Here is a 13,427-nt window from a genome sequence, read left to right on the forward strand (position 1 = left end):
ATTCCAAGGAATACATAAGAGTCGACAAAAAATTAAAATGGCATCAAATTATATTTTATATTTTGATGCTTAAAGTGAATAATCAAATTTTATAAAAACGTTATTTTAACGTAAAAATATGTAACTTTCTCTTAGTATATTTCGTGAGATTGTGCTGTTAAGTAAAATTTTATAATCCTAAATATTTGCATTTTACTTTACATTCGGATTAAAATATAGTGTACAGCTCTACAACGTTTAGACGCACTACACACATGTGTATAAGTGCATCTAATTAAATTTGCTATAAACCTCCATTTGCCGAGTTTTGAAGCGCGATCGCTCACAGTTTGTGTAACATCTGTCAAATTGTTAAGAATCTAATTACTAAAAATCATTACGATTAGAACTGTAGGACAGATGCAAAATACGATGAGTGATTAAATGTACGATCTGAAAATATAAAAAAATCGCGGTTTTCTTTTTTGCAGAAAATAAGGAATTTTTTTGAGCACTGAAATTTTACATAAAATTTGAACAATAATAAGATTGAAAAGAAGATCGTTTATGTTACATACGTTACTTTAAATACAAAGTGTCACTACGGTCTGAATATGTTAAGATATTGAACTATTATATATATTCATTTAAATGAATTAATTTCAGAAATTATAATTGCGTGCCAATATGTCGGACTTTCAACGCAATCAATCTGAAATATTAATAATTATTATTTCCTCTCGAATTTCCCAAATTTAATCTTAAAAAACTTATTACGAAAAAATACGCAATTATAATTTCTGAAATTAATTCATTCAAATGAATTATAATAGTTCAACATCTTAATATACAGACGTAATAGCGCTTTAATTTAAAGTAGAATTTGAAATTATAAAAAGAATTCACAATTTCTTGCGCTGAATGATCCCAAAAAACTTAAGTAACAAATGATATTTATAGTGATATAAATTAAGTACTAAAATCGAAAAATTCCGAAGTGCTAAAATTAATATGCACGTTTGCTTTTTATGGATGAACTTTCTAAACTGGTACATGTCGAAATAGTAAGTCGAAACGAGACAAATATGGTTTATTTCACTTCATTGCACTATATACGGTAATTTAGTTTTTTTGATAAAAAAAAACCAGGCTAAATCTCGGATTGAACAAGTTAAGCTACGAGCTCGAAATAATGATTTTTGTTTTAGTAATAATAAATACAGATTATTAAAAAGTGAAGAATCTTGAGTGTTTATTATTTAATTTATACATCACACGCTTTATTCGTATTTTTAAACCAAAACGAACGAGAGGAAAAATCGAATAAAAACATATTAGAAAAATCAAGCTAAATATGATAATCACATTGCTCACGTCAGTCAATAAAAAAATCGAAGTTCCCATTTATCATTGTCCTGATTACAAGATAAGCAATTATTCACAGAAATTACGGCTTTTATTAGAAATTATATAAAAAGAAGGTTGCGGTTTTCTTTCTTATGAAAAATTATCTCGAATACCATGAACTCGGAATGTCTCTTGAATATTGAAATATTACGTAAAATTTAAAATTATAAAAACAATTCATAATTTTTCTCGCGCAAAACAATTCTAGATAATCGAGGTAACAATTTATTCAACAGTGATAAAAATTAAAAACTAAAAATTAAAAAATGAAAGCTTTCAATTGATATAGATACCTCAGAATATTTTCAAATCAAAATCTTTTAATATCTTTCATTCTTTTCTTAATTGTAGAACTTCAAGACCAAGCGGCGACACCATTGAGCGAAAAGGATGGACCGGCTTCTCAGAAAGTACATGCGGCTGTGTATTATGAAGCGTTATGCCCGGATTCGCGTAGTTTCGTTTTAAAACAATTAAATCCAACGTATCAAAAACTCTTGACAAACATAGAGGTTGAGTTGTTGCCATATGGTAAGGCGAAGGTAAGAAAAAACTGTTGCGACCAATCCTGGTAAAACACAGAAATCAATAATATCATTAGAACGTTATCATGACCTTATTTACCATTTATAAATTTACTTATATAAGTAACAAGTGTAAGTCATGTTGATGCTCTGTGTTATTACGATTCTGTATTTACCTGGAAACTCGTTATTAATGCATTATATTTTTAAGTTAATATATCGCGGTTAAATATTAGGTGTAGTAAAAAGAAATTCATTATTTTTGCATGAAATTGAATGGAAAAATAATGGATTTCTTTTTACTACACCTAATATATCGAGAATGAAATCATTAATCGAGACAATATTAGATCAGTGAATCGAGTTAAACGGCAAACTTTCTAAAGTTACGTATTCGATTTTCAACATAGACGACAAAAACGAGTGATGGGTATCAGTTCATGTGCCAGCACGGACCGATCGAGTGTCAAGCGAATATTATACACGCTTGCTCCATCGACGTCATTAAGGATCCATCGGTACAATTGCAATTTGTGGCCTGCATGATCGAGAATAATATTGACCCGATACGAATAATGAAAACGTGTGCCGAGCGAATATCCGTTGACTTGGAGTCTATAAAGAAGTGTTCAAACACTGGAAGAGGGCAGGAACTCCTGGCAAAGTACGGAGAGATGACGAATTCCCTCGTGCCGCGGGTGTCTTTCATACCAACAATTACTCTTGACGGGGTGAGTATTCGTTTCGTGATTTAGCGTTTCGTTAAATCAAGTATAACGTTAATATTTTTATATGTTGTACGATAAATTTTTTAAACGTGTTGATTAGTTATTGGATAGAGAAAAAAAGTGTTTCCAGAAATTCTCTATCTTGTGACTTAATTAACATACTTGAAAAACTTATACGACAAACAAAATATTAACTCAAAAACTAATATGCGTCGAAAGTAAGTAAATGATATTCATATATTTTCAGAATTCTGAGCATCAAGTGAGGATATTGAAAAACTTACTGAAGGAAGTGTGCCTGCGTTTCAAAGTTCCACCAAAAGAATGTGTATCGTGAGAACACGCATTGTTCACTGCTAGCAAAACATATCTGCATAATCATCGAATTTTGTTATTATGTTACACGAGTTTAAAAAAAGTCATGTATAAAAATATAGTTATTTTTCAAAAAAAAAAAATAAAAACTGTTTCTCTGTTTTATCTCTCGATAAGACAATTCTACATCTTGTGTAAGTTCGTCCGTTAATTGTTGAAGAGTAATTATTACGAAAACACTAATTAGTAGGAAAACAATACGTAATTTATCTCTCCATATAAACGCATAATTGCACGGAATGACGCAGTTGTAAAGTTTCTCCGTAGTCGTATGTATCGTAAGAGACAGTTTTTCTGTTGTCAGATATACTTGGCTGTTTTTGTCAGGGAGATAAAATCGCTTGTATTATAGATAAACACCAGTTTGCTCCCATATAAGTATATAGGAACAATTTATTAACTTAATATCAACACTTTATACAAACTGTGCCGCTTTATTTATGTACGACAAGAAGTGAAGAACGCCTTTGAGATACGGCAGAGAATATACTTACATACACTAGAAATAATTTTCGAATTAGAAGTTCTGAGAAATTAAGGAGCGTTAAAATTGAATGACTACAATTGTTAAAGCAATAAAAAAGAAAAGAGCTCTATGCTCGAAATAATCTGATTAAAAAAAAAATATTTCCTCATTTTGCAACGTACAACGTTTTCACTTTGTTTATAGCGCAACGAACTTGTTTGTTTAAAAAATTGCTATTAGCATAATCGAACGAAAACTCACTTCGTCGATCAATTTTCCTTTTTTTCATATGTACACATCGAAATAAATACAACGTTTGATAAAAGCAGGATGTGTGTCTTGGTACCTCCGCAAATACGGTATAAACGATTCTTTTTTTAAGAACAACAACGTGTATTTCAATAACAAAGATCGAGGGGACGCTAAATTAAATATTAGAAGAGCTAACGCTTCAATATTATTCAGTAAAGATTTGGCATTGCCTCGATGTTAACGTTCACAACAAGAGCTTCCATGCGCCACTCTTTCTTTCGCTCGCTTTCTCTTTCTTTCTATCTATCTATCCTCGGCGCGCGAAAATTCTTTCAATAAATAGATTTTGCGATACGGATATAAAATTACTATTATATTAAATACTGGAATAGAGTCTTTGTAACGTAAGAGACTTAATCGCTAGGTATCAGTGTTCGATGAAACGAAGCGGATTTGGAAGCATTTAGATACAGATGCCTGTTGAATACTAACGACCACTTTTACAAAACGAGTGTGTTGACAAATCTTTCTCATTCTTAATAAAGAGTGTAAGTGTGGAAATATACTTCAGGACACAGAATAACCACAGTTTACAAATAGATCCAATGTGTGCTTTTTTTCTCTCCCCCTATTTTTTTTCGGATGTTTAATGGGGAGCGAGAGTTCCTAATTACAATTAATACCGTACTTTCTTGTAACCTATATCTATTCTTCTCAAAAGTTTTCGAGAGTAGCGAGAAAAGTCAGAGATATGTAAAGTGGATCCTGTTCACAGAGACACAATGAAATATTCTCATAGCAAAGTATCTAGATGCCATCGAACACAAAAAGAGATGGTTGCTGAAACGAGAGGTCCATTAGTAATGAAGGAAACGAATCGAGTAGCTGTGACCTAAAAATGAGGATATATTTATTTTATCTTTTTTACTTTTTTTTTATCTTTTTTTCTTTTTTGTTTAATGATCAATGCGATCTAGGTCACCAGAAATACAAGTACTTCTCATTTTGTTCACTTCAATATTAAATAATAAAGGACTGTGGAGGAATTATCTCTTTCATTTTTTTTTCTTAATTTCTTCGTAAATTATTTTATATATATATATATTACATATATATTATGACTGAACCACCGACACGCATGATGTTTACGCTGTACGGCATTTATGTTCTTTGCTCTCAAGTTCTTAAGTAACATTATATTGTACGGATCGCACAAAAATCACACCAGTTTCTCCGATCTGGTTGGCTCCGTTTTTACGAGACTGGCACGCACCCCTGGGCGAAGAAAAGTAATGCACCGATCTCACTGTGGCCTTTACTTCCTTTAATCCCCCATCCCTATTTTATTTCTCCATAGATTTACATATCAACAAAAGTGGTGTCGACGTTGTTTCTCTTTTTTTTTCGTTTTTTAAAATCTTTTTTGCGCGCATGTATGTAAGGCTTTCCCTTAGAGTGGAAGGCAAGTTTACAAATAGGAGATTAAAATGGAACTGGAGGCAAAACGCACTTCGTGAATATAGTATTATAGTATTTCTCTTTTTTTCTTTTTGCTCTGTGTGTATAATCTTTCGTGTGTAGTTTCTCGCGTAAGTATAGTTCGTAAAACGTTACGTGTACGTGTGAGTCCCGTGTGCACGAGCACAAGAGGCTGGATGATGTTGATTCAAAGCGTAAGGAAGAGACTTTTCTTTTTTATTTTCTTTTTTTTTTCAAATAGGAATGTCGAGACTTCGGATCCTGGAGCTTTCCATCGATCGCGTCGCGACTCATTCGCGTTCGCGCGATGTCATCCGCATGATAGATTATACCGTCTCGCGAGACGCGACGCGCGCGAAAGCACAAGGTCTGAGCTCCTCGAAGCTTCTCCTCCAATTCTTTCTTCCCATTATCTTATCTCACTCTCTTTCATCACTTTTTTTTTTTATAAATTTTCTCGCTCGTTACTTATATAAATTAAGTTATTCGTTTGTGAGGCATCGAGGGGTCCAGCACAGCTTTTGCATTTAAAGTCATTAATAACCCAGAGGCCGAAGCGCATCGTATTTATACTCTCTCTCTCTCTCTCTCTCTCTCTCTCTCTCTCTCTCTCTCGCTCTCTTTCTCTCTTTGTCTGGAAAACGATCGGTCCAGGCCGAATTCTCTCTCACAGAGACAAACAAACATTTGTACATGTGCATGCATTTTTAACGGTAGAGACATCATCATCTATTTAGCAGCTACATATCCTAATGTCATCATTCACTATACACGTATCTCGTTTATTAAAAAAAATGAACGAAGGAATTCTCGAGATGAATCTTCCTCTCGATTGGCAAATAAACCTTTGCTGTTTTTAATATTATTTTACATCGGATTTATACTTTGTCCCTTAACACACATTTCCTCTCCCTTTGTAAAGAGAAATTACAATTCTTCGACATGCCATTCTCATGAAAAAACTTTCGGGAAATGAAGGAGGATAGAAGGAGACGTAGAGAGGAGGAGAAGGACGATGGTGCTGAAAGGCGTGACAAGAGGAGAGGGAAGGAAGGGGAGGGGCAGTCGAGAAAGAGAGGAAAGTGGAAAATGCACTTTTTTTCTTGTCGTTGGTGCACATGCGCGCGCAATTGTGTGTCTTCGCGTTATCTCACTTCCAAACTTGTTTTATCCAATGGAAATAAGACATCCGAGTGAATGTGTATATGTGTGTACGTGTATACTCTTCGAGCGTGTTGCGTTCATTATGTATATCGGTGTAAACGAGTTATTGTTATGTGTGTATGTGTATGTATACACGCGTAAATATTTGTGTTTTGAGAGATAATGATTTTAGTGGTATAACTCTTTAATTAAACAATTAATTGCCCTGTATTACTTATCGTTAAACGATGATTTTTTTTTTAACGCGGTATCGGACGTTGACTCTTCGCGCTTTTATAGAGACATCTTCATATCCTGATACAAGATTTGTCACTTTCTGGTTGATTCTCGTTTTGTTACATATGTTTTTTTCTCTGTTTCTTGAATTATTTAATACGTCAACACCACTCCGAGTCGCGAGTTCTTCCGTTACACAGGTTGCATTCACTTTGATGTCATCATTGTGACGAATTCTGAAAAATACAATGAAAAAAATGTCTTGTTAGTTACGTGCATATTAGTTTATATACTTAAGTCTATAAAATGTTTCGGTAAAATAATGATGAAAGGTAAAGTCAGATATTTCTTTATCATGACGTCAAAAACGAAGAAGTTACGAGAAGTTATGCGTGAACCAACTGTGCAAACTTTTTTATTGAGAATTGTATTAATTTACAGAAGAAAAACGATTTTGTTGATAAAAATTGTTTACATGAATATAGGAAGTGTTGGCATACGTATAATTGGAAATTTCATTCAATTTTATTATAATTTAAACATTTTTTTAAATATCTCTTCAACATCGATATTTTATTTAATTAAAATTATAAATTAAATATGCACAGCAATTACTATCTCAATACCGTAAAATGACATATATTTAAAAGATTTTATATGCGATATATCGATAATAAGTTTTATTTTATACTAATTAATAAATCAAGCAATACAACCTTCATAATTAACTTGGCCATCGCCGTCGATATCGGCCTCCCGTATCATTTCATCTACTTCCTCATCAGTGAGTTTCTCGCCCAGATTTGTCATGACGTGTCTAAGTTCTGCCGCGGATATGAAACCATTTCCATCCTTATCGAACACTCTGAAGGCCTCTCTAATCTCTTCCTCACTATCCGTGTCCTTCATTTTACGCGCCATCATGGTCAAGAATTCCGGGAAGTCGATTGTGCCGTTACCTAGAATTTCAAAATTTTCAACCTCAATTCTATTGAAATTGTTTATTTTCCTCTTTTAATAAGAAGAAAAAGAAGCTTTAACATCTTGCGACAGAAAAACAAGCTCTCTTCTAGAAATATTAAACATAATATTTACGTTTAACAGTAACGTTCGCAAGTTGAAATAAAGGAATGGAGCGAAACAATTGGTTTTTGTGTACAAAATAATTTATAATTTATGACATTGACGTGCGTTGAAAAGCTACATTAGGATATATATACCATCTGCATCTACTTCGTTAATCATGTCTTGTAGTTCGGCTTCTGTGGGATTTTGACCAAGGGACCGCATTACCGTGCCCAATTCTTTAGTAGTTATAGTACCATCGCCGTCTTTATCGAAGAGCGAGAACGCCTCCTTAAATTCTGCGATTTGTTCTTCTGTGAGTTGATCAGCCTTTAAATAGAAAACAACACAAAAGCTTAATTCTCTCAGCATTAATAAATTACATACGTATTAATGAGTGCGAACGAATATAATATAGTTCTTCTACAAATATGAATTTTAAAACTTTATTCTAATTCCTATTTTAGTCTTCGATAAAAACTTAAATATTTTACTACGAAGCCAGTTTCTTTCTTTACAGACGGCAGTTTACTTGGTCGCACAAGCGTTAAGACAATATATTGGAGTATCATTAAAACGTACTCTTTCAGTTACAACATAACAAAAACAAGTTATGTCCCGGCTTAATTATTGGATTATCTTCAGAAATCTCAAGGTTGCACAAGTTTTCGTAAACACTTCCACTGATGCGTCAAATAATGCAAGGCAATGAGATGCGTGATAATGCCGGCAGAAATAGCACGATGATGCATACACGCGCAGTTTAATTGCTGCATAAATAAGGAATTCCCAGACTACTTTGAGAATCGCATGAATAATAACGAAGTGACCAGCCGCGTAATTCGTCGCAAACGCTTCGCGTTCCACGGAGGCAACATGCGTATCTCGCGGCTCTACGTCGCGCGTAGTAAAAATAAATTTTGATTCTTTTCCAAAAGTGCGTGCATGTATTTAATGCAAAAGATTATCTGCCACGATAATATTTTTTTTTTAAATCAAGTTATCATCGCATGGAGAGAGCACAAATACGTGCCGTTCTACTCGCGATTTTAAAAAACGCGGCCGACTTCGCCGCATGATATAAATCATAGCGATGATTCTTAAAAACGTCTTCGGAAAATTGTGACAACGTGAAATCTTTAGAAATAACATGCGAGCTATTTCTGGACGCTAATTACACAGACAGGTGTTGATGTAGTATCCGTTCATTGTAAAGTAGTGTAAAGTCGCAGCAAAGTAGCTGCAAGGAGACATATCGATTTCTCGCACAAGATGGATCTTGTCGTAAGTTTTATTGTAGCAACTTTAAGACCGGTCTTTATTACATACGCTTTTCCTCGGCTATCTTTATCACCGTTATTTCTCAGTCAACTTCGAGAGCATACAGTGCTATGAAAATGCAATGTTTTCAATCTTCAGAAAGTGGGTCTATTTTGTTTTTTAATTTTACGCTGAGAAAAAAATGTATCAAGTTTTAATAAATATTTATTCAACACTAACTTAAAGGTTTACTTTAATATTAAAAAAATGATAGTTAAATAAAATCTCAATGGTTTTTATAAATAATATTCAAAAAACCAAATAAATAATATCTTTATACTTGGTAAATATTTAATTGGTATTAATATTCAAACAAATGATTTATTCAAATTTAATTCATTAATAACATTTTTTCAGTGATATTTTTTCTTGAGAAAATTTGTTTACAATTCATTATTTCATTGCATTCCTTGCCTCAAAATATGACACTGTTTTTTAATCATTATAGTGGCTTTCTTCCAATTTGATGTTTTTGAAAACATCAAACTCCAGAGGATGGAAAATTCTCTGATTGCGGGAGTATCGAGATAAATGCCTGTGTTCACAGATAAGGCAACTTTACAAATGGCCGCGTCAGGAAAATGTTTATTTTGCAACTGTTGAAAGTTTTCTTCGTTGACAGGTTTATTCCCTTGGATCTAAAAGTATAATTCAATCTACGCGAAGAAAACTTCTAACACTTGTAAAATAAATATTCTGTCGAATGCCACTGTCATAAAATTCTCTAATCTAATTGGTCTTAGTTTCCTCACTGGATCTAAATGTACAATCATATTAAAGAATTTTACAACAGTTGCAAAGCTGCTTTCTCTGCTGAACGTAGCTATTCACATTAAAAAATCTTACAACAGTCACAGAGATATGCCAAATGCAGCCACTTGAAGAAGAACTGCGCCTATACTCCGATTTTGTAACTCTTAACGACAATTCGATATAGTTATATCATCGTTGTGCAACTTTTTTATTTGGTATAATATTTGCGCAACGATAATATAATCGACATACTATCGTTAAAAATTACAAGCTTCCTACAATAATAAGCCTTTACCCAAGATCTGAATTTTTAACCGTAAAAAATTGATTCAATGATTTATTAGTCAAATATGAGATTGATTAATCAATTTCTTACGATTTAAACCTTGAAACTTAGTAATGGCTCATCGTAGAAAATCTGGCGACACGACTCTCCGACTCGCCGCAGGATAACCTCACTTTTTGAACGTCGGGGCGACGAAAATATATAATAATGGCTCCCAGGCCACAAAAGCCGCGTCGTGTTAGGGCAGGGCGAGTTTTCATGAAGGAAGGGCCGCGCTCGTAAAGCCAGCGACACACGATGCGTATTTTCCTGCTGGGTTGCTCGCGTAAGAAATTACTAGAAATTCTGTAATTCTAGTAATTTACTAATACGCAATTAATAATACATCAGGAAAACATACATACGTCGTTTGCCGGAAGTTGAACGGAAATGTGAATCGTCAACGAGAAAACCCGTATCATGGAAGAAAGGGGAGAAGGGGGGGGGGGAGAGACGAAAGGTGAGCTGGCGTAACGGGTTACGGCGGGCGCGTAGGGAACGTAAAAGGAGCGACGATGAGGGAGCGCGAAAATCAATAGCGAACGACGAGATGTATCGCCGTTAACGTTTGATCGGATAGAAACGCGTCGCGAGAGAGAGAGAGAGAGAGAGAGAGAGAGAGAAAAGGGAGCAGAGATATAAAAGATCTGTATTCTTATTCCTGAACTAGAATGCAAGTCTACGACTTCCTTCTCGCTTTCGCCAAAATATCGAACATCTATATCTATTTCAGTTGCAAGTTCTAAAAGTGTACGCTAGTACAGAAAACGAACCGATAGACCGTCAGGAACACACGGTACGCACGCGTTACGAGAAACCCGGCAGCGCCCTTAAAGATGAGTATCGGGTGACCCGTATGGATTATGCAAAAGGAGCGGTCGGGCGTTCGTGCTCGCTCGCTTGCTCCGGTCTCGTATTTCGTGCTCCGATAGATATCTATCTACGTCCGCGATCGAAGGAGAGGAAAGATCACGGCGCGTGATAACAACGACGGCGGCGACGTCGCCGCTACTGCACCGTCTTTCGCGATTCGAAATCACGCCGAGGTCGCGAGGAACGAGGCGTAGATGCATCATCGATCGAGAGAATGACGCGAAAGATCGGATATATATTTCTCGATAACCGGAGAAAATAGACAAATTTAAAAATCTGTTCCGTTCTCGTCTGTACTTTGCACTCCTCTCCCTCTCTTGCGATTTCTTTTCCCCTCAATTTAAAAATGTATTAAAGTGTATATACATGCGTTCGATTTTGATGCTGACACGCTTCAAGCGCTTACAATGGCGTTAAAATAATAATCTTTAATATAATTGTTATTATCTTCAACTTCTCATTGTATCTAATCTAAATATAAATAAATCTTATTAAAGGCTGCGTTCAGCAAAAAAAGCAGCTTCACTCTAGTGAGCGCAGTACGTACAGTAAGTACGAGTACAAGACGGTTTGATCGACAAGTGTAGAAAGTGCAGCAGCGAGCGGATCGTGGGACAGGCAACTTGGCGGCGGTGTTTCGATCTCGGGCGCGAAGGCCGTGAATTTAGCAGCGTAGCACAGACGGATGGACGGACGGACGAGCAACGAGAAGATAACCGTCGCGCGGCGCTCGTCGATTATCTCGACGAGTCCAAGAGGGCAACGCGATTGCGGAAGATTTAACGGCCAATGAACAATGCGACGAACAAGATCCGCAAGATTTGAGGATAGGCGAGCGAAATTATCGCTTCGCAACGAACCATTGCCTACCGTGTCTTGTTCCGCGTTAACATGATGCCCGGTTAGCCGGTCGTAAACGACAATTCCGCCCCGCTGAAACACATCGCGGCGTCAGGTCGCAAAAAAACGCGAGCTCTCTCTCTCTCTCTCTCTCTCTCTCTCTCTCTCTCTCTCTCTCTCTCTCTCTTTCTTCGAAGTATAGAAATATCCGCCGGCAAACAACGTGAGAAGGAGTCGAGGCATTTTAATCAGTTTCCCATATCTATCCTTTTCCGCTCCGCATACGTATGTTTCTTCTCTCTCTTCCTATACGACGACGATCGATCGATCGTTACTTCCGCTCGCGCGGATGCAAATTTTCCTCGTTGCTGCGGAAGAAACTCGGCGAAGAGCACGGAGAAGTATAGACGGCCATGTCGAATCGATAATCGCGGGGAGTCGGGACAGGCAGTCTCCGGGGCGGCATGAGCGAAGTACGCTTCGACCGACGAAGGCTGACAATGAACGGTCGACGAAGAGAGGGAGACGGATGTATAGATAGCGAGAAAAGGAAAGAGAGAGAGAGAGAGAACGAGACTCCCGCCGATCCTTCCAGAAAAGGAAATCCGTCCTACCGGCGGTTGAGAAAAATGGAGAATGCATGGAGACCGAGTTCAAATACGTAACCTCGTAAATTGCGCATCTCTTAACAGTTTATGCTCATCGCACGTGCACTCGGCGGCGACGCGTCAATGCGGCGAGAAACCGAGAGCCCTCGCGGGCACGGTTCTCGGAGGAACCAGACACGGCAACGACGACGACGAAAATGATGACGGCGACGACAAAATTTGCGCGTAAAGAGAAATAAAGCACGTAACGTCACGCGCGGCGATAATTTTCTCGAAACTTCTCGCAGCACAGACGACGGATGGACGGAGATACTTACCATCTTGTGGATCCTCTTTTTTTGTTTCTTTTCACGTACCGATCACGCACGAAAAGGCTCAGCCCGTGTTAACACACGCGTTTACCCCGCACACTGGACAACAAGAAATGTATTTAATCACAAAAGCTCCAGGGAGATGTCGGTTGATCGGTCGGTACGCTCGTGCTAAAATAAAACGGCTCGCTGTTTCGGGCCGGGAAGAGAGAGACTCAACCTCGTTAACCGTACACGAGCAGACACGCAATAACGGCGGATGAACGGCGGAACACCAAGTCCGGCGAGAAACGCACTCGGGACAGTAATGGAGTCCACCGTGTCTTTCTCGGTCTGCGAGGCTCTCTCTGTGGGCCGCCGCTGGTTCCGCAGCCCGGATATCACTACGCCATCCCCTTACGGGCTGCACGACGGCCAATCGTGGGGCGCCGCCACGCCGGCGGGGCGCGCCATCCACCCGGCGGGGAGCAGGCGGTCGGTACGCGCGACGGCCGCCTTAGCCCGCCTACGCGGTCGCGAGTTAGATCCCAAACGTACGGCGCGCCACGGCAGGCTTCCCCCGTTGCCGCCGTTCTTTCTTTCCGCCTTTCGCCGAAAGCTTGCGGAAAAAAAGGTTCGTGTGGCGGTTTTTAATCGTTTCTCGGACGGATGCGTGTGAGGAAGAGAGACAGCCGGTCCACGGTGGCGAGGCGAGAGATGCGTCGCATCGCGCCGCTGCCGCTGCTGCGTCGCGTTGCGCCGC

General features: G+C 37.7%; 2 protein-coding genes across 2 annotated transcripts in view; one reads left to right on the plus strand and one right to left on the minus strand.

Moving 5' to 3' along the window:
* The window catches only part of LOC108692960 (GILT-like protein C02D5.2), a 4,963-nt gene extending 1,879 nt beyond the window's left edge, over nucleotides 1-3,084 (plus strand). Inside the window, exons 2-4 of the mRNA XM_018201548.1 lie at nucleotides 1,738-1,928; nucleotides 2,321-2,641; nucleotides 2,886-3,084. Coding sequence (XP_018057037.1) covers nucleotides 1,738-1,928; nucleotides 2,321-2,641; nucleotides 2,886-2,975 — 602 coding nt within the window. The 3' untranslated portion in view covers nucleotides 2,976-3,084. The remainder of the gene's footprint in view (nucleotides 1-1,737; nucleotides 1,929-2,320; nucleotides 2,642-2,885) is intronic.
* A 278-nt stretch (nucleotides 3,085-3,362) lies between these two features.
* LOC108692961 (calmodulin) lies at nucleotides 3,363-13,057 on the minus strand. Its single transcript, XM_018201549.1, has 4 exons — nucleotides 12,692-13,057; nucleotides 7,811-7,985; nucleotides 7,307-7,549; nucleotides 3,363-6,826 (listed from the first exon to the last, which is right to left on the minus strand). Exons 1-4 carry the CDS (start codon nucleotides 12,692-12,694, stop codon nucleotides 6,798-6,800), a joined length of 450 nt encoding a protein of 149 aa, XP_018057038.1. The 5' UTR covers nucleotides 12,695-13,057; the 3' UTR covers nucleotides 3,363-6,797.
* Nucleotides 13,058-13,427: the final 370 nt, after the last annotated feature.

The sequence above is a fragment of the Atta colombica genome, unplaced genomic scaffold (assembly GCF_001594045.1).
Source record: "Atta colombica isolate Treedump-2 unplaced genomic scaffold, Acol1.0 scaffold83, whole genome shotgun sequence".
NCBI lineage: Eukaryota > Metazoa > Arthropoda > Insecta > Hymenoptera > Formicidae > Atta > Atta colombica.

Excerpts from the sequence above, each read along its gene's own strand:
- LOC108692961 (XM_018201549.1), bottom strand. Across the intron at positions 7,550-7,810 it reads TAACGAAGTAGATGCAGATG|GTAACGGCACAATCGACTTC; the intron begins GTATATATATCC and ends TTGAAATTCTAG. Across the intron at positions 6,827-7,306 it reads TGGCCAAGTTAATTATGAAG|AATTCGTCACAATGATGACA; the intron begins GTTGTATTGCTT and ends TGTATTTTTCAG.